Source organism: Pseudophryne corroboree, chromosome 8 (assembly GCF_028390025.1).
Source record: "Pseudophryne corroboree isolate aPseCor3 chromosome 8, aPseCor3.hap2, whole genome shotgun sequence".
NCBI classification, from domain to species: Eukaryota; Metazoa; Chordata; class Amphibia; order Anura; family Myobatrachidae; genus Pseudophryne; species Pseudophryne corroboree.
Window position 1 is genome coordinate 443,222,330 of NC_086451.1, and position 27,269 is coordinate 443,249,598.

The window sequence follows — 27,269 nt, forward strand, 5'->3', positions numbered from 1 at the left end:
TGATTAACACGTTCAGTTTGTCCGTTAGACTGTGGATGGTATCCAGATGTTAAAGAGAGTTTCATATTTAATGAGGCACAAAAATGTTTCCAGAAACGGGCAATGAATTGTGGTCCCCGGTCAGAGACAATGGCCCTCATTCCGAGTTGTTCGCTCGCAAGCTGCTTTTAGCAGCATTGCACACGCTAAGCCGCCGCCTACTGGGAGTGAATCTTAGCTTATCAAAATTGCGACCGAAAGATTCGCAATATTGCGAAAAGACTTCTCTGTGCAGTTTCTGAGTAGCACGAGACTTACTCTTCCAGTGCGATCAGTTCAGTGCTTGTCGTTCCTGGTTTGACGTCACAAACACTCCCAGCGTTCGCCAAGACACTCCTCCGTTTCTCCAGCCACTCCCGTGTTTTTCCCAGAAACTGTAGCGTTTTTTCACACACTCCCATAAAACGGACAGTTTCCGCCCAGAAACACCCACTTCCTGTCAATCACACTCCGATCTCCAGAACGAAGAAAAAACCTCGTAATGCCGTGAGTAAAATACCTAACTGCATAGCAAATTTACTTGGCGCAGTCGCAGTGCGAACATTGCGCATGCACAGTTAGCGGAAAATCGCTGCGATGCGAAGAAAATTACAGAGCGAACAACTCGGAATGACCACCAATATCCATGGGTAAACCATGGAGCCTGAAGACATGGCGGAGAAACAAAACTGCCAAAACTTGAGCGGAGGGTAATCGGGGAAGAGCAATGAAGTGGGCCATCTTACTGACCCGGAATCCAGAAGAGAGGAAGGTCAACCACGAAATCCATGGAAATGTGTGACCATGGCCTGAGAGGGATGGCTAAAGGCATGAGTTGCCCGACTGGCAACGATCGGGATATCTTGTGCCGAGCATAGACCTGACAAGAAAGGACAAATTCCCTTACGTCCTTGGAAAGATTAGACCACCACACCGAGCGAGAAATTAATTCCAAGGTTTTAGTAACACCCGGATGACCAGAAACTTAATTATGGTGGAACTCAGCTAGGACAGTGCCTCTCAGGAACTCAGGGACGAAGAGACGATCAGTAGGAGTAACACTGGGAGCCAGCTGCTGAAGCTGGACTAGCTGTGTGAACAAATCCTGTGTGAGGCCAGCCCGGATGACGGACGAAGAAACAATGGGGGTTGTGACCGGGTGGTTATTGTGAACAGGAAGAAAACAACGTGACAGGGCATCGGCCTTGGTATTCTTAGAACCTGGCCTGAAGGTGATGACGAACTTGAATCGAGTAAAAAACAGCGCCCAACGAGCCTGCCGAGCATTTAGCCGTTTTGCTAATTCAATATACTGCAAGTTCTTGTGGTCAGTAAACACAGTAATGGTATGTTTTGCTCCTTCAAGCCAATGCCTCCACTCTTCGAAAGCCCATTTGACTGCCAGCAATTCTCGATTACCAACATCATAGTTGGATTCTGCGGAGGAGAATTTCCTGGACATAAAGGCACATGGGTGTAATTCCAGAGACTCCGGGTCTTCCTGAGAAAGGACGGCTCCCACTCCAACCTCTGAGGCATCCACTTCGACAATAAAGGGAAGATCTGGGTTAGGATGTCTGAGTACAGGAGCTGAGACAAAGGCCTGTTTTAGGGCCAGGAAGGCAGACTTGGCTTGAGGCGACCAATTGGAAGGATCCGCTCCTTTCTTAGTCAACGCCACTAAAGGAGCAACTAAATCTGAAAAGGTATGAATGAAACGCCTATAATAATTAGCAAAACCTAAAAATCGCCGGATTGCCTTTAAGTTCGTGGGTTGTGTCCAACTTAGGATTGCCTGGAGCTTCTTTGGTTCCATATAAAACCCCTTTGGAGAAATAATATACCCCAAAAAGGATACCTCCGTGATGTGGAAATCACACTTCTCCAATTTGGCGTACAGATGATTCTCCCGTAACCTCTGAAGTACCCGTCGCACATGGATAACATGTTGTTCAGAGGATTCTGAATAAATCAAAATATCGTCTAAATAAACGACTACGAACTTTCCAAGAAAGTCGCGGAGGACATCATTAATAAGATCCTGGAACACAGCAGGAGCATTAGACAGACCAAATGGCATTACAAGATATTCATAATGTCCTGACTGTGTACTAAAAGCCGTCTTCCATTCATCCCCAGATCTTATTCGGATGAGGTTGTAAGCCCCTCTGAGATCGATTTTGGAAAAAATAACGGCAGTACGGAGCTGATCAAACAGTACCGAGATCAGCGGCAAGGGGTAGGTGTTTTTAACAGAAATCTTATTCAGAGCCCGATAATCAATACAAGGTCTGAGCGACCCATCTTTTTTCTCAACAAAAAAGAACCCTGCACTCAATGGAGATTTCGAGGGCCCAATAAAGCCCTTCTTCGGGCTCTCCTGTACATACTCATCCATTGCCGTTGTTTCCGGGCCAGACAGGGCATATAGTCTCCCTTTAGGCAAAGAGGCACCGGGAACTAGGTCAATGGCGCAGTCATAGGACCGATGAGGGGGCAGAATATCCGCATTACCCTTGGAGAAAACATCGGCAAAGTCCTGATATTCCAAAGGAATAAGTTCTGGGGAGACAGCCGCAACCCGGACTGGACGGGAAATACATTCCTTAACACAAAAGGGACCCATCGGGAAATCGCCCCAGACCGCCAATCTATGGTGGGATTATGAAAGGCAAGCCAGGGGTGACCCAAAACTACGGGGACAGCCGGACAATGGGTAAGGTAAAACTCGATTTTCTCCGAATGCAGGGCCCCCACTGTCAGTTGTACTGGAGGTGTGCGAGGTGAGTGATTACCCCATTAGAAAGCGGACCACCGTCCAAGCCGTGCATGGTGATACGTTTATCCAAGGGTATCTGCGGAATGCCCAAAGCTTGAGCCCAACCAAGATCCATAAAATTTCCCGCAGCTCCACTGTCGACGAAGGCCGACACCAACGAACTGAGACTACCAAAGGAAATTTTTACAGGAATTAATAAGGAATCATTAGAGGAGATCAATTGCAGACCCAAGTGAACCCCCTCACAATTCACTTGGTCAGAGCGCTTCCCTGCTTATTTGGGCAATTACGCGCGACATGTCCCTTGCCACCACAATACAAGCAGAGACCAGAATTTAGCCTTCTGGCTCTTTCCTCTGGGGACAGCCGGGAGAGACCCATTTGCATTCGTCCTCAGGGAAAGTATACACACATGGACTAGGCCTGAAACTAGCTCCTCTTTCAGCCCTCCGCTCCCAGAGACGACGATCAATTTTAATAGCAAGCTCCATGAGTTTGTCTAAAGTCTCTGGAGCGGGGTACTGAAGGAGACTGTCTTTAATAACTTCAGACAAACCGAGGCGAAACTGACTGCGCAGGGCCGGGTCATTCCAGCCACAGTCGTTCGACCAACGGCGAAACTCGGTACAATATGCCTCTGCTGAATTTTTCCCTTGCTTAAGTGCATGCAGGTGGCTCTCAGCCGATGCTTCTCTATCAGGGTCGTCATACAAAAGGCCTAAGGACTTAAAAAAAGCATCTACCGATAGCAAGGCTGCGTCATTGGCTTTTAACCCAAAAGCCCAGGTTTGCGGGTCGCCTTGAAGCAAAGACATCACAATCCCGACCCGTTGAGACTCAGTACCAGAGGATCGGGGCCTTAACCAAAAATAAAGTTTACAAGCTTCCTTAAAATTAAAAAAATCCTTTCGGTTACCCGAAAAACGGTCAGGAAGATGCATCTTTGGTTCAGGAATCATACCCGGGGAGGCTCGAAAAAGATCTTCCTGCGATCTCACCCGAAGGGTAAGATCCTGAACCATCTGAGTGAGTTCCTGAATCCGATTGGCCAAAAGCTGGCTGGGATTCGGTCCTAATGCCGCCGGATTCATGAGGCCGAATTTCAAGGCCAACCAGAAACAATTAACCCCTTTCTTTTCTTTTTTTTTGGGCCGGTGATAATGTTACGTTCTTGGTGCTTCAGAACAAAGGTGAGGTGTAGCAAGTCTAAAGCACCAGAACGTGACGCTGAAATAATGACTAAGTGAGATGGTAGCCCCTAGCAACCTACCTCCGTTGTTTCCCCCGCGTGGTCCGTTCACGCCTGCGAGACTGTGGTTTCTTGGGCCCACGGCAGCCGCGTTTGAAGGGCGGATTAGGTCTGCCCAACTCCGATGCCCCCAGGTCTTAGTGTGAGACAAGGCGTGAACAGAGACGGGAGGATAACAAGGGGACCTCTAACTAAACACAACCGAGAGCTAGGGGCTACTAAGAAACCTAAAGCTAAATATATATGTGCGGCACGCCGCCAAAGAAAAATGAACAACAAAGGTACCACTGTCCACACCCTACACGGCACCGCCGTGTACCGGGGAGGATAGTGAGGGCGGAAACCTCCGCAAAAACACCAGTAACAAATAAATACAAGGGGTAAGCGACCTAGGCCGCAAGACGTGGCAGAAGCCACCACTCACGAAACCGGGAGAGAAACCCCAACGAGCAAGAATCCCGAGAAGACGGTCACAGGTGCACTAGAGTTGAGATTGGGAGAGGTTCACAGGACCGGCTTCTGAACACCAAGACTCAGGATCACAGGGAGCAGGATCAACCGGATAACAGAATGCTGGACAATGGATACAGCTGGGCAGGAACAGCGTACAGGAAGCTATCACCGGCGTTTGTGTGAGGCACTGAGGAGGCATATAACAGGGAACCCTCCAATGACAATGCAGAGCCAGATTGATGAATGTCGTGCAGCTGCCCTGCTGCACGACCAGGGGAGAACAGGTGTGAGTACTTCTCACGGTAACGGGGAACGCGGTCCGCCTGTGGCGTCCCCGTTGCCATGGACCCGGCGGCTATAGCGCGAACGGCGTCCCGGCGTTGCTAGGCGCCGTGTGGGGGCAGACAGAGCGAGAGGCGCGGCGGCCGTGGCCGCTGCTCGGTCAGAGCACGGACATGAACTGCCACGCCTAACACTCTTTTAGAGACGTGACGGTAGTGACAGGTAGAGCTGAGGAAACCACCATCCTAGCCACATGTGAGTCTACTGGAGGAGGCGTTTTCCAATTTTTAGACAGCTCTGGCGCGAGGGGATAGCGAGCCAGCATCTTCGTTTGAGGCACAAACTTCTTACCCGGGATCCCCAGGGTTCCTGACGTATATCCACTAGGTGGTCAGAGTGAGGTAAAACTTGTTTAACCACCTTCTGACGCTTGAACCTATCTGGTTTCTTAGGAGGGGCGGATGGCTCGGGATCATCCGTAATCTGTAAAATTAACTTAATAGCATCCAAAAGATCAGGAACATCCACATGTGAACTACCCTCCCCATCAGCAGTATCTGTGTCAGAATCTGTGGGGTCAGTGTAAGCGCCATCTTCATCAGACGAGGTGTCAGTGACAGCAGTGGATTGTGACGAGATAAGAGCTCGCTTAGAGGACCCCCTGGTCTTAGGCGAGCGAGGGTCAGACTTTTTAGTAGTCAAGGACTGGTTCAACTTCTTCAATTGAGCAGACAAATTATCCGCCCACGGCGGGTTAGCTGCAGGGACCACATACGGTTGCACCTGCATAGGAGGTCCAACAGGGGGTGTTAGTTTAGTAACTAGCGTATGTAGAAGCGTGGAGAAAGTAGCCTACGGTGGGTCATTCTGTACCCCTGTTGCCACAGTCCCACTGGGAGGCAAGGAGCCCCCAGAACCAGAGCCCACAGCTGCTATATTCTCCTCATAGGGATCTGTGGCGTCAGCAACATCGGCAGTGTGTTCAGCCCCAGAACCGTTACCTTCAGAAGCAGACATGATATAACTTGCAGTATCAGGTAACACAGTACAATTGTCATCAGCACAATACCTCTTACCCAAACCCCTGCGCAGTGTAGTCAGCACAAGCAGAGATACAGGAGAGATATAGTGACTAAAATCACAGAGAAAAATACGTATTAAGGTATATCTTGTGAAAATCCTATATAATTATAAAACCTGACGCACCAAGCCCCCTCAGGTTATAGAATATAGGGATAGCAAGTTGAGTGAGAGACACGAAATGGAAACCACTCAGCAAGCTAATGCACACACATATAGTCACAGTTAAACAATGCAGAGGTTATTACTAACAACAATACTGCACTGGACCAGCTTATATATAGCTATGTAGTCAATAGATATAACACTGCACAGTAAGAACTGGATGTATATCACAGGGTACTTGTACTAGAGAACCCTGACTAAATGCACTCTTTCTTTATGAACACTGTCTAATTGACATGTAGAATACTTAAGTGTCATGTAAAGTCACAGCGCTGACAACCAGGCGGCTTTACACAGGAGGATTTGCCCAAGCATGGCGCCCAAACACTGACAGGGAGTGAGGGAGAGACAGATATGCAGCTCCAGGGTGGGAACATTTGCGGGAAATGGTGCCCTGGGGCTGGGGGAGGGGCTCCAGGTCTAAGCCTTATCCCCTCTGCTGGCAAAACCACCAGGTACTGCGGGCTACACATAAAAAGGTTTTAAGGGAAAACCTGACCTGCACCCATGCCCTGGTAATCTAGTGGGATCGCCTGTACTGCCACAGTGTCCACCGCCAGCGCGCGCGGCCCGCCTCCCACCGGATCGCGATAAAGCACGGGTCCCGCGAGCGGGACCCACTCACCACCTCCCGAAGCGCGGCCACGCCATCCCGGGGAGCCCCCGTCGTGTGTGCCTGACCAGAAGAAAACCGGAGCCTCCTGCTGTAGTTACCCGGCAACCAGGGCTCGGGAGTGTACAGCGCCGCTGGGGAGAGATGGAGCTGCAGCAGTGAATGTCACTAGACATGTACACACTGCTACAGCCCTTGAAGTCTTCACTTTTCTTCAAAAAAGCTCTTCTTAGGGCTGCCCAGAGCAGCCCCTCTGTTATGTGCCTGCTATCTGCGGCACCAACTACAAAACGGAGCTCCTGTGCAGGGAGGCGGGGTTATAGAGGAGGCGGCGCTATGCATTCTGGGAACAGTCAAAGCTTTTGAGCCTGTTGGTGCCTCGGATCAAGATCCTACTCTACACCCCTATGTCTTTCCTTGTGGAGCCCAGTGTACCCCGCAGCAGAAATACCGATTTTTAGTCTGATCGCTGCACTGCGAAAAACGGCAGCTAGCGATCAACTCGGAATGACCCCCAGTGTACAGAGTGAGGACAGCAGTAGATGTTACTACAGATGCTTACGTGTTGAGATTGCCACAAAATACAATTTGAACAAAAACATTATTCCTCCAGCACTTGCAACAAGACCTATTTGTTGTAGAACCACAATGGCAGGGGTTAGGGGTGTTTTTTAAAACAGACGTATATCCTGTACGGGTTGGTATATGTAATATCAAATATATAAGAACAACCTGGAATTGGCAGGCCCTTATAGATTGGAAGATCTGATTCTAGTCTAGCAATTCATACAAGGTCAGAGAAGGTTGGAACTGGAACCTTTCATTCTTAAGCCGAGTACACACTAGAGCAATCTGTACCCGGCCGATATTGCGTGCGATTGGACCCTGCATTGGAAGTGCATACACAATTGCCAATGCAGAGGGCAACGGTGACGAGGGGATGCGACATTAGTGATGTCTTCTGATGACCCTGCAGCAGACCATAAAACATCGCTAACGACGGTGGGGCCATGTAAACTGGTCATACACACTAGACAATATGGCCGATATATCGTTCTGATCCATGTCGGAACGATATATATCGTCTGGTGTGTACTCAGCTTTACTCACTTGCTGTGAGATAATTTACACAAAATGAAAGATTTTTCCAATAATCTCAATCAAAAAGGTCTCAATAATTAAATATCTATTTGAAATGTACAAAATCACTGAAGGGGTTGATCACTTCCCAGCTAGCATCAATATAAAAATAGGATTTTAATACCTACCGTTAAATCCTTAGTCCCTAGAGGATGCTGGGGACTCCAAAAGGACCATGGGTATAGACGGGATCCGCAGGAGACATGGGCACTTTAAGACTTTAAATGGGCGTGAAGTGGCTCCTCCCTCTATGCCCCTACTCCAGACCTCAGTTATAGGAACTGTGCCCAGGGAGACGGACATTTCGAGGAAAAGGATTTTTGTTAACCAAGGGTGAGATACATACCAGCGCACACCACAACACACCGTACAACATGGCATTTAACTAAAACCAGTTAACAGTATGATCCAAAAAACAGCAACAGGCTGATTGAAACCAAAAACACACCTTTGCGTAACAAAAGCAATAACTATGAACAAGTACTGCAGATAGAGTCCGCACTGGGACGGGCGCCTAGCACCCTCTATGGACTAAGAGAAAAGGATTTACCGGTAGTCCTAGAGGATGCTGGGGACTCCAAAAGGACCATGGGGTTTATACCAAAGCTCCAGACCGGGCGGGAGTGTGCGGATGACTCCAGCACCGATTGAGCAAACATGAGGTCCTCATCAGCCAGGGTATCAAACTTGTAGAATTTAGCAAAAGGGTTTGGACCCGACCAAGTAGCTGCTCGGCAAAGTTGTAGCACCGAGACTTCCCGGGCAGCTGCCCAAGATGAGCCCACCTTCCTGGTAGAATGGGCCTTCACTGAATTCGGTAACGGCAATCCAGCCGTAGAATGAGCATGCTGAATCGCATTACAGATCCAGCGTGCAATAGTCTGCTTAGAAGCAGGAGCCCCAATCTTGTTGGGAGCATACAGGACAAACAGAGCCTCCGTTTTCCTAATACGAGCCGTTCTGGCTACATAAATTTTCAAAGCTCTGACCACATCGAGAGACTTTGAAACAGCCAAGGCTTCAGTAGCCACAGGCACCACAATAGGTTGGTTTATGTGAAATGAAGAAACCACCTTTGGCAGAAATTGTTGACGAGTTCTCATTTCCGCTCTATCCTCATGGAAGATCAAATAGGGGCTCTTGTGAGACAAAGCCGCTAATTCAGACACCCGCCTTGCGGACTCCAAGGCCAAAATGATGACCACTTTCCAAGTGAGAAACTTCGACTCAACCTTTCGTAAAGGTTCAAACCAGTGTGACATAAGAAACTGCAACACCACGTTAAGGTCCCATGGTGCCACCGGGGAACAAATGGAGGTTGGATGTGCAGCACTCCCTTCACGAAAGTCTGAACCTCTGGAAGGGCGGCCAATTCATTTTGAAAGAAAATCGATAAGGCCAAAATCTGCACTTTAATGGAGCCTAATTTTAGGCCCGTATCCACACCTGCTTGCAAAAAATGGAGAAAGCGACCCAGCGGAAATTCATCCGTAGGAGCCTTCTTGGATTCACACCAAGACACATATTTTCTCCAAATACGGTGATAATGCTTCGCCGTCACTTCCTTTCTAGCTTTAAGTAGATTGGGGATGACCTCACCGGGAATACTCTTCCGAGCTAGGATTTGGCGTTCAACCGCCATGCCGTCAAACGCAACCGCGGTAAGTCTTGGAACACGCACGGCCCTTGCTGTAATAGGTCCTCTCTTAGAGGAAGAGGCCAGGGATCTCCCACGAGTAATTCCTGAAGATCCGGATTCCAGGCCCTCCGTGGCCAATCTGGAACAATGAGTATCGCCTGAACCCTTGTTCTTCTTATGATCCTTATCACCTTTGGAATGAGTGGAAGTGGAGGGAACACATAGACCGACTGAAACACCCACGGTGTCACCAGGGCGTCCACTGCACTGGCTTGAGGGTCCCTTGACCTGGAACAATACCTCTGAAGCTTCTTGTTGAGGCGAGACGCCATCATGTCTATTTGAGGAATTCCCCAATTACTTGTCACTTCTGCAAATGCCTCTTGATGCAGACCCCACTCTCCTGGATGAAGATCGTGTCTGCTGAGGAAGTCTGCTTCCCAGTTGTCCACGCCCGGAATGAAGACCGCTGACAGAGCGCTTGTATGTTTTTCCGCCCAGCAGAGAACTTTTGTGGCCTCCGCCATCGCCGCTCTGCTCTTTGTTCCACCATGGCAGTTTATGTACGCCACTGCTGTAATGTTGTCCGACTGAATCAGGACGGGCAGACCGTGAAGAAGATGTTCCGCTTGTAGAAGGCCGTTGTAAATGGCTCTTAATTCCAGAATGTTTATGTGCAGAAAAGCTTCCTGGCTTGACCATTTTCCCTGGAAATTTTCCCCGTGTGACTGCTCCCCAGCCTTGGAGACTTGCATCCGTAGTCACCAGGACCCAGTCCTGGATCCCGAACCTGCGTCCCTCCAGGAGGTGCGAACTGTGGAGCCACCACAGGAGAGATACTCTGGTCCTGGAGGATAGGCTTATTTTCCGGTGCATGTGCGGGTGAGACTCGGACCACTGTTCCAACAGGTCAGACTGAAAAACCCTGGCATGGAACCTGCCAAACGGAATGGCTTTGTATGCTGCCACCATCTTCCCCAGCACCCGAGTGCATTGATGAATCGACACTCTTGCCGGTTTCAGAATCTCCTTGACCATGTACTGGATTTCCAGAGCTTTTTCTACTGGGAGAAAGACTCTCTGCAGTTCCGTGTCTAGGATCATGCCCAAGAATGACAGCCGTGTTGTCGGAACCAACTGTGACTTTGGCAAATTTAGGAGCCAACCATGTTGTTGCAGGACTGTCAGGGAGAGCGCAACGTTTTTTAGTAACTGCTCCTTTGATCTCGCCTTTATCAGGAGATCGTCCAAGTACGGGATAATTGTAAAACCCTGCTTGCGCAGTAGCACCATCATTTCCGCCATTACTTTGGTGAAAATCCTCGGAGCCGTGGAAAGACCAAACGGCAACGTCTGAAATTGGTAATGACAATCCTGAACAGCAAACCTCAGGTAAGCTTGATGTGGAGGAAATATTGGGACATGTAAGTAGGCATCTTTTATGTCGACTGATGCCATAAAATCCCCCCCTTCTAGACTGGATCACTGCTCGGAGAGATTCCATCTTGAAATTGAAATGTTTTAGATAGAAATTGAGGGATCTTAGGTTCAGAATCGGTCTGACCGAGCCATCCGGCTTCGGGACCACGAACAGGCTTGAATAAAAACCTTCTCCCCACTGTGACGGGGGTACCATGACAATAACTTTCTGCAGACACAGCTTTAGTATTGCAGCGCATACTACTTCCCTTTCCGGAAGAGAAGCTGGCAAGGCCGATTTGAAAAATCGGTGAGGGGGCACGTCTTTAAACTCCAGTTTGTACCCTTGGACCACTATTTCTAGCACCCAAGGATCCAGGGCCGAACGAGCCCAGACCTGATTGAAGAGTTGAAGACGTGCCCCCACCGGTGCGGACTCCAGCAGCGGAGCCCCAGCGTTATGTGGATTTGGCAGCGGCCGGGGAAGACTTCTGCTCTTGGGAGCTTGACCCAGCCGGCGACTTTTTACCCCTTCCCCTACCTCTACCAGCAAGGAAGGAGGACCCACGTCCTTTTTTGAATTTATTAGACCGAAAGGACTGTATCTGATAAAGAGGCATCTTCTTTTGTTGTGCAGGGACATACGGTAGAAAAGATGACTTACCCGCGGTAGCTGTAGATACCAGGTCCGCGAGGCCCTCACCAAACAAAACACCACCTTTATACGGCAGAGCCTCCATAGCCCTCTTAGAGTCAGCATCACCATTCCATTGATGAGTCCATAATGCTTTCCTAGCCGAGATTGCCAAGGCATTGGCCCTTGATCCCAAGAGGCCAATATCTCTCGCAGCCTCCCTTAGATAGACTGCAGCGTCCCTGATATGGCCCAGCGTCAAAAGAACGCTATCCCTATCCAGGGTGTCCAAGTCAGATGATAAGTTATCTGCCCACTTACAATTGCACTACTCACCCATGCTGATGCCACTACAGGTCTGAGCAGTGTACCCGTAGTGACATAAATAGATTTCAAGGTAGTTTCCTGCTTACGATCCGCAGGATCCTTTAGGACCACCGTGTCAGGGGACGGGAGCGCCACCTTCTTGGACAGCCGTGCTAGAGCCTTGTCCACATTGGGGGTCGACTCCCACTTTTTCCTATCCTCAGAGGGAAACGGGTATGCCATAATAATTCTCTTGGGAATCAGCCACTTTTTGTCAGGAATTTCCCAAGCCTTTTCAAAAAGAGTATTCAGTTCATGAGAGGGAGGAAACGTTACCGGAGGTTCCTTTCCTTTAAACATACAGACCCTTGTCTCAGGAACAGCAGGGTCTTCCGTGATATGTAACACATCTTTTATTGCCACAATCATGTACTGAATGCTCATAGCCAGTTTAGGATTCAACCTGACATCACCATAGTCGACACTGGAGTCCGAATCCGTGTCGGTATCTGTGTCTGCTATCTGGGTAAACTAACGTTTCTGTGACCCTGAGGGGGTCTGAGTTTGTGACAAAACATCTTCCATGGATTGTTTCCATGCTTGGTTCTGAGACTCAGATTTGTCTAATCTTTTATGCAATGAAGCCACACTGGCATTTAAGACACTCCACATATCTACCCAATCAGCAGTCGGCGGCGCCGACAGAGTCACTCCCAAATTCTGTTCTGCCCCCACACCAGCCTCCTCCTGGGAAGAGCATTCAGCCTCAGACATGTCGACACACGCATACCGACACCCACTATCACACTGGCTATAGGGAACAGACCCACAGTAAGGCCCTTCGGAGAGACAGAGGGAATTTGCCAGCTCACACCCAGCGCCTCACCCGGTCTGAAGGAATATACAATGCCCCAGACCTTGCAGCGCTTTTATATATTTATATACTCAACACCAAATATGCTGTGCCCCCTCCTGTTTTTACACCCTGTTACTTGTGACAGAAGTGAAGGGCCAGGACCAGCGTCTCTGCAGCTTGCTGTGAAGAGAAAAGATGGCGCTGATAAGAGCTGGAAGGACGAAGCCCCGCCCCCTAAATGGCGCACTTGTGTCCTGCTTAATTTTATACTGGCGGGGGTCTGTATACAGTGCCTGCGCAATGTATACCTCTGTGCCAGATCCCTAAAGAGGTTTTATTGCTGCCCAGGGCGCCCCCCCCCCCCCCCCCTGCGCCCTGCACCCTTGTAGTGCAGTTTGTGAGCGGGAGCAATGGCGCGCTGCGCGGTACCTCTAAGACTGATGTCTTCTGCCGCCTTCACTGAAGTCTTCTTTGCTTCGGTTACTCACCCGCCTTCTCTCTTCTGGCTCTGTGAGGGGGACGGCGGCGCGGCTCCGGGAACGAGCAGCTAGGCTATACCAAGTGATCAGACCCTCTGGAGCTAATGGTGTCCAGTAGCCTAAGAAGCAGAGCCTTTAACTCACAGAAGTAGGTCTGCTTCTCTCCCCTCAGTCCCACGAAGCATGGAGCCTGTTGCCAGCAGTGCTCCCTGAAAACAATAAACCTAACAGAAAGTCTTTTCTAGAGAAACTCTGTAGAGCTCCCCTAGTGTGTCCAGTCTCTCTGGGCACAGAATCTAACTGGAGGAGGGGCATAGAGGGAGGAGCCAGTTCACGCCCATTTAAAGTCTTAAAGTGCCCATGTCTCCTGCGGATCCAGTCTATAGCCATGGTCCTTTTGGAGTCCCCAGCATCCTCTAAGACGAAGGAGAAATGTAACAATATAAGTTTCCATTATAACAATAGTACACATTCTCTGAACTAATAAAAGACACATAAAACATCAGACGGTAATGTATTTGAAACATATGGATATAAGAAATGAAAAAACACGATTAAATCACAAATTAAAAGTAAATATGGGCTTTCCGCATTTTTCCAAATATATAACGCATTTTGCTGCAGCGCGTTTCACTTCTGTTATAGTATATTATGGTTTATTTTTGTTATTATACTTCTTACAAACAGATATTGCTGCTAGTGAATATCCTATTTTGGGGTGGTCTTCAGTATGCTGAATGTCGGGATCCCGGCGCACAGTATACTGGCGCCGGAATCCCGACACCCGGCATACAGACACATATTCTCCCTCGTGGGGGTCCACGACCCCCCTGGAGGGAGAATAAATAGCGTGGCGCGCGTAGCACGCCACCGTGCCCGCAGCGTGGCGAGCGCAGCGAGCCCGCAAGGGGCTCATTGGCGCTCACTACGCTGTCGGTATGCCGGCGGTCGGGCTCCCGGCGCCGGTATGCTGGTCGCCGGGAGCCCGGCCGCCAGCATACCATACTACACCCCTATTTTGAATCTGTAGGTTAGGCTACTCCATATACAACACAGAAAATTGGTACCAGTTTGGGGTATCCGGGCTCTAGGTCAACATGGACAATAGGTCAACAGGTGCAAAAGGTTGACACAGCTTATTGAGGGGTTTTAGCATTTTCATCACCTTTTTCATACAACTGGTAATAGTAACCTGTGCCATGGAAATAGTAACCTGTGATGTGTTTTGACGGCGAAATATTGCACTATGGGGGTCATTCAGACCCAACTGCACGCTGCCTTTTTTCGCAGCCTTGTGATCGGGTCTGAACAGCACAAGCGTGTGGTTCGCAATGCGCAGGCGCGTCGGACGCCGGCAACGAGGATCGCCAGGCAGCGATGAATCTAACGAAGAAAGCGATCGCACCGGCGATCGCAAGAAGATTGACAGGCAAAAGGCGTTCGTGGGTGGCTGGGAGTGTCCAGGAAAACGAAGGCGTGCCCGGCCGTTTCCAGAGAGGGTTTCTGATGTCAGCTCCGTCCAGGATCATCGCAGCAGCTGAGTAAGTCCTGGGCTGTGCAGAAACTGCACAAACTTTTGTTTGTGCAGCTCACTGCACAGCCGATCGCACCTCTGCAAAGTGATTACACCCTCCCCTGTAGGCGGCAGGTCTGAATCACCCCCTATGTCTCCTCTCTCATTTTGAGAGTCACTAAGCATCTGTGAATGGTCTTATTGCGTCAAATTGTGATACGTTATGAAGGAGGATCAGTCTCAATTCAAGAACAAGACAATTTAGAACACTCACTTTCCTCTAATTATTGAGTAAGGACATTCTATCATTTATGTGTTTACGCGTTATTAAGAAAAGGATTGTCTTTTATTGTATGTATTTTTGAGGTTTGTGAAGAATATCTTTTTTCTTAAGCAGCATCACATTGGTTTTCGCTATCATTTATTTTTTTTGTAATACTGACGGCGAAAACAACACCAAAAGAACTTACAAATGTTGCGTCAACCTTTTTTGGAGTTGACCTTTTATCATGTCGGACTTTTGACCATGTCGACTTTTCCTACTGTCGACCGTTTGTCAGATCGACCTTTTGACCCCATCGACCTAATGCATGTCGACCAATAGTGGTCGACCTAATGACTGTAGACCTTTGTAATGTAGATCTGTTGATCCATACCTCCAGTTTTGGCACCGGTCTGAACATTCATATAAAACAAATAAACGGTAGATGTGCGAGCCCGACTTTCAGATGAAGCAAACGAGCAGCAGATTGTGCAAAGAGAGTGCAATCATGTAAATTAGGTCATTGTAAAGCGCCAAAAAATATTATAGCACTATATAAGTAAATGTGATAATAAATGGTAATAACATTAGTTTACACCTGCCCAGAAGTCATTTTAACTTCTCGCAGAACTGTACACTAAAAACAAAGAAAATAACAGACACCTGCAAAATGGGAGTGTGCAGGTTTTCTTCTTTGTTTTTATTAAATGGAGGCTGCAAAAAATCTAAGTAAGAACCACTTACAATACAGAAAAACAAACATATCCTCTCTCGCCACAGTATGCCCCAAGAAAAAGTCAAGTTACAAAGGGATAGCTAAGCCCTACTAAGTACTAAGGGGTAGTAAGCCTTAGAGAGTGATAAAGTGGAAAGTGATACCAACCAATCAGCTCCTGTCATTTTATAAAAACAGCCTGAAACATGGCAGTTAGGAGCTAATTGGCTGGTACTTTATCTCTTTCAAAGACTTATTACATCTCCCCCAATAGTGTTACACCTGAGCTGTGTTGCCTTCTCTCCTCCTCGTCACCTCCCCCCCCCCCCCCCCCCCAAAAAAAAAAGCTTTAAACCATTGAAGAGCACTGGAAGTGTTGATGTAGAGATGGGGATGGTACTGGATAGGCCTGCCCCGGGTACCTGGGGCATATTTAGATTTAGGAAGGGTGAACCCTAGAGCACAGTGATGCGGATTCACAGATACTATTTCAAATGAGCCTAAATATCAAGGGGAGAGTGATGGTACACTCCAATTACTCATCTATGAGCTGAAATCACAAAATGTCCATCCACGAGGTCAACTAAACGTTAATTTCTAGATAGAACCAATGTTGATAAGAAACCCTAAATAGCACTCAGTAATATTGCTTTGTGCTGGACAGTGCAATCTAACAATAACTAAAAGTAAAAAGTATCATAGTATCTAAAAAAAAATAGCGGGCTTTTGTTAAAAAAAAAAGAAAAAAAAAGAAAAAAGGTAAAAACCAAAAAGATGCTCTTTAAAAACAAAAAGAAAGCAAAAAAGAAATAAAATAAAGGTTATCTCACTCTGTTGCTGCTGCGACGCATTTCGCAAATGACCTCAGCTTCCTCAGGTAGTGTAGGTGGGAAGCGGAGGTCATCCATGAAACACGTTGCGGCTTTGTTACCGTGAAAACCGTTACTCCCCACTCCAATACAAATAGCAAGCAGCCCATCCCAGCGTCCCAAGATCTCATACCAGACAAACAATGAATTCTGTCGGCACTGGAACCACTGTGAGGCCCTGTGTAGGAGGAAAGTAAGCCACATAGTGTGGCTGCGGAACAGCAAGCCTGCACAGCTCTCACTCATACACAACCTGCTTAGTTAGCGATGAACCTTCCTCCTACCACGGCAGCCTGCTGCAGAGGAGTGAAAGACTATGCAGGACTTATTTAGCTACGTATAAACACCCCCGATGTCATTTCCCATTCTGTGCCTCTCATATTTGCTGTATATCTGCATATGTACCTTAGGATCTCTGTGGTCATGATGAGACACGATGCCCCGGTATAAAGCTGGACATCTCCTGTAATTAGCCCCACATCTCCAAACGTGATTTTGAAATCTCTAAACTTCTGATTGGACAAAGCCTTGATGGGGGAAGTGTATATAGTCCTAGGGAAGAAGATGTATGGACGCAGTACAGTTACCAAGAACAGCTGATTTACTATCAGGGAGACAGAATGAGAGCTATGATAGACAGCAGAGAGACAGTCACTCATACGGCAGCATGGATATACAAAGCCATCCTGAAACATGCAGGAGTGACACACAGAGCTGCACACAGGACATTATACACATAGCCGCAAACAACAACACACTCACCTGGTCATGTGCTTGAGAGACAACGCTATAGCATACTCGGCGACCACAGTCTTCCCAGCAGACGTGTGAGCAGCAATAAAGACAGAGGAACCAGCTTCAAGGCACTGAATAGCCTTCTTCTGAAAGGGGTCCAGTTCAAATGGATGCTGCAAACACAGACCATATATAGCACTGCAAGATCACATATACAAAATATACCTGCAACAGAACCCCAAGAGTCTTGATCTGAAAAGGGGCGTGGTCTCACAGATAAAGGTGTGATGTAGGCGGGTCAGAAAACAGATGGGGTGGAATGGGGTCATTTGCTCCGATAACATAAGAATGTAACGTTGTCAGGTTCTGTGCCCCATTTTTGGTCTTCATGCTCCTAAGTATGTAAATGTAGCCACAATATATACTAACTGGTCCGCCCTGTCTCTGTGTATCTGTTAGAATACCTGGACCCTTTTTGTTATACTGCTACTTCTCATTTTGTCTTTTATATTTTGTTCTGTTGTTCTCCACGTTCCTTAAGAAGTGATTTAAAGATTTCAGGTGCAGAAAACCAGGACGATCTTGGAAACTGGGACAAACGTAAAAAAACTATCCACGGACTTGACAAACATTTGGTTGTACACACAAACTATCCACCACCTTAAAGGCCAGCTCCGGAATACGCTTATAGAAATCATCCACGGGGGAGTTACTGTCCAGGGGAACGGCCCACTGCTCCTGGGAGGATTCTGGTGGAGGGGAGGCTGACGCTTCCAGTGCAGGAGCAGATGACGTCTGAGGGAGACAGAAGAGAGCGGGTCAGTTTGCATATGCCTGCAGGACCAAGCATTCTGGAATATAAGAGTGAAGGAATAGGGCACACTCTGTATACAGGTTGGACAAGTCAACCCAAATAATTTGTCCTTTTCATTGTAAAGTTTATACAGAATGAGGGGAAAAAAACCTCCCAGATTTTAACAAAAAAGCATTGTAAACACTATTCAAAATGTTAGTACATAATGTAAAAGTACCTGGAATACATTTAATTTTCAATTGGTTCTGAATATACATCATTCAGACGGTGGCCTTCTTTTGTGATACACATTTGTAGTCAATTTCTGAAGTTTTGCATCTCTTGGCGGCTCATTTCCAGTATTATCTCTGCAATTCCCTGACGAAGCTCACTATCATTTGTCTGGTTACGTTAACAAGTAGAATTTTCATTTACTGGGCAGAAAACAATCCTCATCCGCTTCATGAGAAGCCTCTACGGAGCCAACAAGGCCATCTGACAGCTGAGGTCTACAGATAACCACCAAGAACCATTAATGAACTGAAGGCTGCTATACGCCAAGAAGTGACCATGTCGTATTCAAAATTAATTGCACTTTAACATTATGTAGTCAAATTTTGAATAGCATTTCCCATGTCTTTTTTGTAAAAATTTAAATTCTGGGAGTTTTTTTGCCTCACCCTATATAATGAAAGCAAATGTCTGATTGGCTGATACAAGTTACAGCTTCTTTGGACACTTGCGGCCTTGTTACGTTGAGTTGGTGGATAACAATTAAACATCTACAGAGCTACCAAACTAGCATCACCATGTATATTCAGACAAGATAACCCCACTAGCTGCCAATTGACTTTACCTGTATAACTAGGCTTACCATACCATACCTTTAAACCTGGACACTCATGGATTACACAGGTTCTGTGGCTGATTAAAACCAGATGAAATGCAGGCTTCAAGTCAGCCAGCCACAGAACCTGTGTAATTCACGAGTGTCCCTGTTTAAAGGGCTAGTATGGGCAGCCTATGTATAACTGACCTCCACACCAAGCTCTTCCAGGCTGTTTGTCCTAGGCAGAGCCTCCGGCGTTGCTCCTTTATCCTTTGTTTTTCCTTTCACTTCCTCCTCATCCTCACTGGAGTCTCCCAATGTGAAATCTTCCAGAGTCCCCAGCATACTGGCAAGAGGCAGAAACCCGGGGGTCTGCAAGGCATCTGCCAGGAAGAGAGGGCATCCACTGCAATTATTACATGGTTCTAAATACAGATCACATATTATAGTGGATCCTGTCACCTACACACAATGGGGACAGCGGTTCACAGTGAATTGATAGACCGCATTGCCATATTAGAGTATGTAACTTACAAGTGCTGTACTAAGAAAACACAGCTGGTCTGACAACAACAGACACTTCAGTGTAACGTTTCTTACTTTATGTAATACAGAAAGAACGCCGTCACCGCCGACACAAGAGAGATGCAGATTATTAAGTTACAACTCTGGCAGAAGTAGTACATACTGAAACTTTCTAATATTTTTACATGCACAGTTTTGTTCCATGTAACCTCTGCATGTACATGGGTGTAAATATAATGCTTTGAAAAAGACTTTTTCTAGAACCTGTAGAATTGGTCGCAGAATGCAAAGCAAGGTGACTACCTGTCTGCTTGAAATTCATTCCGTGTTTCCATCCGGGAGGAACAGTTAAAAGATCTATTTTGGTAAAGAGAAAAAGGATTAGTAACAGGGTATCACACAGTCATAGCTAGAACCTACAAACTCTAAATTAATAAGGCCCTGATTAGGAATTCAGCTGTGAGCCAGCAATGCTAGCCACGGTGCCACTTTGCGGTCTATTAAAACTCATACCCACTGACATTTTAATACCTGTTTCCCCAGTGTATTTACCATCAAAGGGCATTTAAAATAGGTCTGGTGCAAGAAAGTCTTTTCTAGTGTCACCATACTAACTACCATTGTGAGGCAGGCCATTTGATTTTCGGTTTTCAAAAAGGGTAAAAACATTGGGGAAATCTACAGTGAGCTACGAACACTAATAACATAGAATAATAAACATGTTTGCGTTATAGGTGTGAGTGTATAAAGAGGACTTACGAATAAAAAGGAATTCCATTTCCTCATACTGAGAGACTGTATTACTCAGACAACTTCCCGGATTTGAACAGGTGTTAGATTAACATCTTAAAGGATCATCGAATATGTTGAAATCAGTTTAAAGATTTCACAAAACATGTCGCTTAACTTCCTGCCTGGCATAAACGTATTTGATACGGCCGCAGCCAGGAGTGCGTTACCTTGCCAGGTTGCATCAAATGCGTCGGTGATCCCCCGCGTGGGTCCCCCGTCTTTAATTAAGGAAATCCGTTCCTGCTGCGGCCCCCTGTGAGTAATGTTGCAGTCTGTGACCGCCGACAGCACTCCCAAAATACCGCCCCAGAACGCCTTGCGAACGGCATTCCGGGTGCATGTGCCAGAACTAAAAGTGCCAGGAAGAGAACATAGCTCTCCTCCCCAGGGCAACCAGGCTTATCTCTGCATGGAGTAACGGGAGGTAATGTTTTGGAACAGAGGGTGGGTAGGAGGGTGTATGTGTTGCCAAATAAAAATGTTTTTGTTTGGCCGGGGGAAGGGGGAATATACTTTTTTTTTCTTTTTCTAAATGGCATATATAGTGACACATGGGGAGGGGGGGGCAAAACACAGTGGGGGAGGGGGGGTGGGCACTGACTCTTTGGGTGAGGGTGGGGGCTCTGCTACTGGGGTCTATTACCACTAGGAGGGTGGGGGTTATTTCTGAAAGGGGTGGGGAGTAATCTTACAATGGGGGCCTATGGACATGGGGTATTTATTTATTTTTAAAACAAATATTTAAATATATTATTAAAAATACTTTTTAAACTTTATTATATTGAAAAAAAAAGACAATTCATGCACATTGTTTTGTCAGTTAAGTGGTTAATATTAAACAGAATCTGAACAGCCATTTCCATAATAAAATAACGTGCAAATAAATTCTAAATCCTTTTCTGTTGTTTCCATTCTGTTTCCCAGTTACTAAAATTGCAAGAAAATCAGGTTTGGTTCAACCAAATCAAAGAACCACTTGAATCAAATTCCGAACCAAATCGTCAATATGTGTTACGCAGTTTTGCGTTCAGAAATATGTAATATTGCAAGATGATATGATTTAGTGATTTAAAACCAGTATTTCCCATGTCTTTCCTTTCAGTAAAATACACTTTTTCACCTAAATCATTGGAGGCCGCCATTGATTCCCGATTCGCCATTGAATGTATAGGCTACATAGGACCTAATTCAGACCTGATCGTAGATGTGCTAAATTTAGCACATCTACGATCAGATACACAGACATGCGGGGGGGGACGCCCAGCACAGGGCAAGTGCTGGTCGCAGCGGCTGCGTGTGACGTCACGCAGCCGCCGCGGCCCGCCACTAAACGGCGGCCAAACGCCACCGGCCCATCCCCTCCCGCCCAGCGACCGCCTCTACCTGTCAATCAGGCAGAGGCAGAGGCGATCGCAGGGCTGAGACAGGCGCATGCGCAGTTCAGACCTGATCGGCTGCTGTGCTGTTTTCGCACAGCACCAACCAGGTCTGAAATATGCCCTTTGTCGTTAAAATTAGTTACACCAACATAGACTGCACTATGGTGATCAACGGTTCTGCCTGCAAAATGGCAGCTTCACCAGTGTGCAATTTATAGGTGCGTTTTAAATAGGTTTATATAGATCAGATATGGCACCTGTGCCGAAGTCCAGGGCTTCCTCTTCATCATTCATGGCTTTTATCTGTTCAAGAGTGGGCTCATCCATTCCACCTGTGAATGAATGCGAGATGTTGGCACAAAGGTGATGACTTATCTATTAGATTAAACCGTGCTTTGTACAGGCTGTATACATGGCTTACCAGGCCAAAAAGGGAAGTTGGAGGTACTACCCCTGACAGACTGTGACGGAGGTCCTGGAGGGCGCCGGAGGGAGAGGGAGTTCTGAGCAGAGAGACTGGCATGATTTACAGAGACCTGATAAGAAGAAATGATTGAAATATTAATGCAATTAATTTTCAACAACTATCTACCTCTCTGCAACCACTGCGTTCACCAATTTCTACATTCACCTCTCCAGAGACTGCTGTGTCACACCTTAACCAAACTCTAGTAACAGCACTTGATGAAGGGGCTCTAGCTACCCATCACACTCCACGTAGACTTAGATGTCAACCGCGGCACTCTAAATACACTAGACACTTACAAAAACGCTCACGAAAAGTTGAACGCCAGTGGCGTAAATCTCGTAGTTCAAGTGACTTTCTCACATATAAGACCACCTACCACTCTTATCATACTGCTCTGGACACTGCCAAACAAACATATTTTCAATCTCTCATCTCTGCTCAAGCCTCTAACCCCAAGCGACTTTTTAATACATTTAAATCACTTCTTGTCCCTCCCTCACCTAACCCACCAGCCACTGTCAGTGCGCAAGATCTTGCTTCCTATTTCAAGGACAAGATTGACAAGATCCGAAATGAAATGGTATGCTCTTCCACAGCAAGTGACCTGCTCAATTCCCTGCCTGAACCCTCTAACACCTTCTCTTCCTTTGATCCTACAAATGAAGATGAAGTATCTGCACTCTTTTCATCTGCCTACTCTAATACCTCTCCCATTGACTCTATACCCTCACAAATTAGTAAAGCTCTGTCTGCTGTGCTCATCCCAACCTTAACGAAAATCAGTAATCTCTGTCTACTGGTATCTTTCCTTCTCTATACAAGCATGCAGTGATTACTCCCATTCTGAAAAAACACAACTCTGACCCGAACGCTCTCTCCAACTACCGTCCCATCTCTCAGCTCCCATGCCCCTCCAAGCTACTGGAGAGACTTGCCTACACTCGCCTCACACACTTTCTTAACTCACACAGCCTACTGGACCCACTTCAGTCAGGATTTCGTGCCCAACACTCCACAGAGACAGCACTGACTAAGGTAGTGAATGATTTGGTCACTGCTAAATCTAAAGGACATTTCTCTCTACTTATTCTCCTTGATCTCTCTGCTGCTTTTGACACTGTTGACCACTCACTTCTCATACAAACACTACAATCCCTAGGTATTCAGGAGACTGCCCTTTCTTGGTTCTCATCCTACCTATCTAATCGCTCCTTCAGTGTTCGTTTCTCTGATTCCACCTCTCCTTCGCTACCTCTCTCAGTTGGAGTACCGCAAGGCTCAGTCCTAGGTCCTCTGCTTTTCTCTATCTATACCACATCTCTTGGCAAACTAATCAACTCTTTCAGATTTCAGTACCATCTGTATGCGGATGATACTCAAATCTACCTATCCTCCCCTGATTTGTCACCATCTGTATTGGGCCGTGTCACTGAATGCCTTTCTGCCATTTCATCTTGGATGACATCTCGCCACATCAAACTTAATATTTCCAAAACAGAATTAATTATATTTCCACCGGCCAATAGTAGTTTCCAACCTGATATCTCTATCACTGTTGAGAACTCTGCAATCACCCCTACCCCACAAGCTCGCTGCCTAGGTGTCATTCTTGACTCTGAACTGTCCTTTGTTACCCACATTCAATCTGTCTCAAGATCATGTTACATACATCTAAGAAACATATCCAAAATACACCCTTATCTTACACAAGACACAGCAAAAACTCTAATCCATGCTCTCAGTATCTCCCGCATTGATTATTATAATAGTCTCCTGACCGGTCTTCCCAAACATAGGCTCTCACCGCTACAATCCATGAATGCAGCTGCGAGGCTAATCTTCCTTGCCAGACGTTCATCGTCTGCTGATCCGCTCTGTCAGTCCCTCCATTGGTTACCGGTATTCTACCGTATTCAATATAAAATACTTTTACTGACATACAAGGCTATTAACCAAACTGCACCAACATACATCTCTTCACTCATCTCAAAATATCTCCCTACCCGACCTCTCCGCTCTGCACAAGATCTACGTCTCTCATCCACACGCATTACTTATACACACTCAAAATTACAGGACTTTCATCGGGCTGCACCCACTCTGTGGAATGCCCTCCCACGCACAATAAGACTCGCCTCTAGTCTCCAAACCTTTAAATGTTCCCTGAAAACTCACCTCTTCAGACAAGCCTATCAAATTCCAGACCCACCCACATAACCTTCAGTGCTTCCCTATCTAATTACATCCTCTGTAGAATATTCATAACATCACATATCTTGTCTTTCTTTAGTCTCACACCCTCCTGACACTTGGATAACTTTGTGGGGTATCATCATACAACCCATTAAGAACCTAGCAATCTGGTGACCATTATGCAATAGATAGCATCTATCCTTGTGTATCTATGCCTATTTCCCTATAGATTGTAAGCTTGCGAGCAGGGCCTTCCTACCTCTGTCTGTCTGTTTTTACCCAGTTTTGTTCTATTACTGTTGTTCTAATTGTAAAGCGCAACGGAATATGCTGCGCTATATAAGAAACTGTTAATAAATAAATAAATAAATAAATAAGATATAACAGTGAGTAATCAATATCTGCTGTACAGCGTGACTTGTTATCTCCTATCAAAGTGGTTCCCAAACTGGGTGCCGTGGCGTCACTATGGGGGTGCAGGGGGTACAGACCGAACCAAGGTGTCACCCTCGGAAGGGGTGACACCAAAGTGCCATCTCCTCGGCAGTGATAGGAACCGAGTGCTGCACTGTGACACTGTATGTGCAGCACCCGGGGGAAGCAGTTAGCTTCCAGACAGATGGGATCCCGAAGTAGGAGGCAATGCACGGGATGCGGGCGTCACATTACCGACAGCCGGCAGCCCGATCGTTTGGACATCGAGACACGCTGGCGTTCTGCTGTGGGTGTGGGTGTGTGTGTGGGGGTGGGGAAAGGTTAGGTTTAGGCAGTAAAAGCGGGGTTAGGGACCGGGGAGGGTTAGGGTTAGGCACACAGAAGGAGAGGTTAGAGATCAAGCAAGGAGAGTTAGGTTTAGCCAGCAAGGAAGGGAGGGTTAGGGTTAGGCAGCAGGAAGGGAGGGTTAGGTAGCGGGGAAGGGAGGGTTAGGGTTAGGCAGCGGGGAAGGGAGGGTTAGGGTTAGGCAGCGGGGAAGGGAGGGTTAGGGTTAGGCAGCAGGGAAGGGAGGTCTAGGGTTAGGCAGCGGGGAAGAGTGAGCAAGGGTTAGGTAGCGGGGAAGGGAGGGTTAGGGTTAGGTAGCGGGGAAGGGAGGGCTAGGGTTAGGTAGCGGGGAAGGGAGGGTTAGGGTTAGGCAGCGGGGAAGGGAGGGTTAGGGTTAGGCAGCAGGGAAGGGAGGTCTAGGGTTAGGCAGCGGGGAAGGGTCAGCCAGGGTTAGGTGGCGGGGAAGGGAGGGCTAGGGTTAGGCACCACCGGGAAGGGTTAGGGTTAGGCACCCACAAGGGAGGATTAGGGTAGTGGGCAGAGGAGGTTTAGGGGGCTTACTCTGGGGCTGTCAAGATTCTAATGGATGGGATGCCGCTGTGGGAATTCTAACCGCCGGCATCCCGTCCATCGGCAAATTATACTGATCCCGCACCCACCACCTGTCGCTGTCATGGTCTCTGGGGGCAGCACAGCACCTATGTGAATGCTGGGCATGCCCCTCCCTTTGGGAAAGCGCACTGGGTGCCACCAGACCAAGCGACGCCTCTGCCCTGCGGTGCAACTGAGCACTTGAAGGGTTGCCATAGGTTACCAAATCATGGTCAACATAATAGACAAAACCAGTGCTTGTGGCTGCCAATCATAGAGTATGTGGACACACAGTAGTGCAACCCTGTCACTAACACAACCACACATAAGTATGACAGGTCAGCACCGCATACTACATGTAATAACTTTTGATCACTTTATCAATAAGAAACCTTTTGCTAGGGGTGCCATGATAAAAATGACGATACTCTATGCACGGCACGTGATAGAAGAATGTCCGGGAACCACTGTCCTACCAGATAGGACAGCCAGCCGCTGGACCCAACATACCAGCTGTACAGAGAACTCTATTCGCTTCTTAGCTTTTTGGTGACACATACCAGGGTGATTTTGATGCTAAATACAGAACGAGTAAATCAGTCTAACAAAGTCTTCAGGAACGATGTATGAAACATGGAGGCAGCCGCTTTACGCACAGTGCAATTCATTACTTTATGGTTATCTGACCACGGTGGACAGCGTTCCTCTGGTGTTGGTGATATTCAATTTGATCTCAGATGACCCAGAACACCAGCTTCCAGTAAGCTTTCATTTAAAACAATGAAGGTTATTTCTGCAGAATTACTTTAGCCATTGTTCCTGCAGAATATGAAGTGACTAAATAAATAAATATTGTTCATTATGACACTTTCTGATTCCAATAACTCGCTGTCCCCAGTTTACTAGTTACCGGGCATTAATGTGCCACACTGTCTAGTATTGGGCCTCCAGATGAGCAAAAGGAGAAAAGCAGGTACAAGCCAACGTGTACAGAAAAACCATCGTCCAGGTGGGACATTAGAGCATGCAAGATGCTAGTGGAACATGACAAACGTCTACCTCGCCGATGCCGCGCAGTTCTCCAGTGGCCGAGTTCCGCTCCATGTTGAGCTCAGTCTGCGGGGCACTGATGTCCATGTGGTAAAGAGAGGCCACATCCTTGACCCGAGGCCAGGACCTGAGGAGAAAATACAGGGGTTGAGTCAAGCGTTGAGTCACAGGCAGTAGTGTCAGACTAGCACCCCTAGTGGTGGAACATCACAGAACACCTTGATCTCCAACTTATCCTTACCTCTAAATAGCAATAGAGTGTGTGTATTCTGGCGCAGTGTAAGTGTCAGCCCAATCTCACTCCTCTTGTGATTTGCCCAACCTCAAATCACCCACAATAGTAAGAAATATAAAAGTCGTTGAGGGGAAATCAAAGGCGATACTGAATGGTTTGAACAAGGTAGAGAAAATAAATATACGTCACATGAGATCTCGATGAACTTGTATCAATATAGGTCTCTTCTTATCCAATGTCTATGGTGGATTTTCTCTTATCAATTCAAACAGATCCCCAACGCAAAATACATAGGGAAAATAGAAAAGGGACACACAATGTATAGTAACGTTTGCTATAGGATGGTATGAATGAGTCCAGTGACTTCTCCAAAGGAAAAATTGAACCCTGTATGGTGGAAATCTTGACAGCTGAGAAAGGGACAGTTCCTCACCACCTCTTCATATAA

The 27,269-nt window shown here is 47.1% G+C and overlaps 1 protein-coding gene across 3 annotated transcripts in view; it reads right to left on the bottom strand.

Annotated features, from left to right (window-relative positions):
- SKIC2 (SKI2 subunit of superkiller complex) overlaps window positions 1–27,269 on the bottom strand; it is a 73,593-nt gene that overhangs the window by 37,907 nt on the left and 8,417 nt on the right. For all 3 annotated transcript variants that reach the window (XM_063938127.1, XM_063938125.1, XM_063938126.1), the window contains exons 5-12: window positions 26,596–26,713; window positions 21,946–22,060; window positions 21,782–21,856; window positions 19,657–19,710; window positions 19,036–19,211; window positions 17,867–18,001; window positions 17,234–17,379; window positions 16,877–17,023 (exon numbers count right to left, since the gene is read on the bottom strand). In XM_063938127.1, coding sequence (XP_063794197.1) covers window positions 16,877–17,023; window positions 17,234–17,379; window positions 17,867–18,001; window positions 19,036–19,211; window positions 19,657–19,710; window positions 21,782–21,856; window positions 21,946–22,060; window positions 26,596–26,713 — 966 coding nt within the window. The remainder of the gene's footprint in view (window positions 1–16,876; window positions 17,024–17,233; window positions 17,380–17,866; window positions 18,002–19,035; window positions 19,212–19,656; window positions 19,711–21,781; window positions 21,857–21,945; window positions 22,061–26,595; window positions 26,714–27,269) is intronic.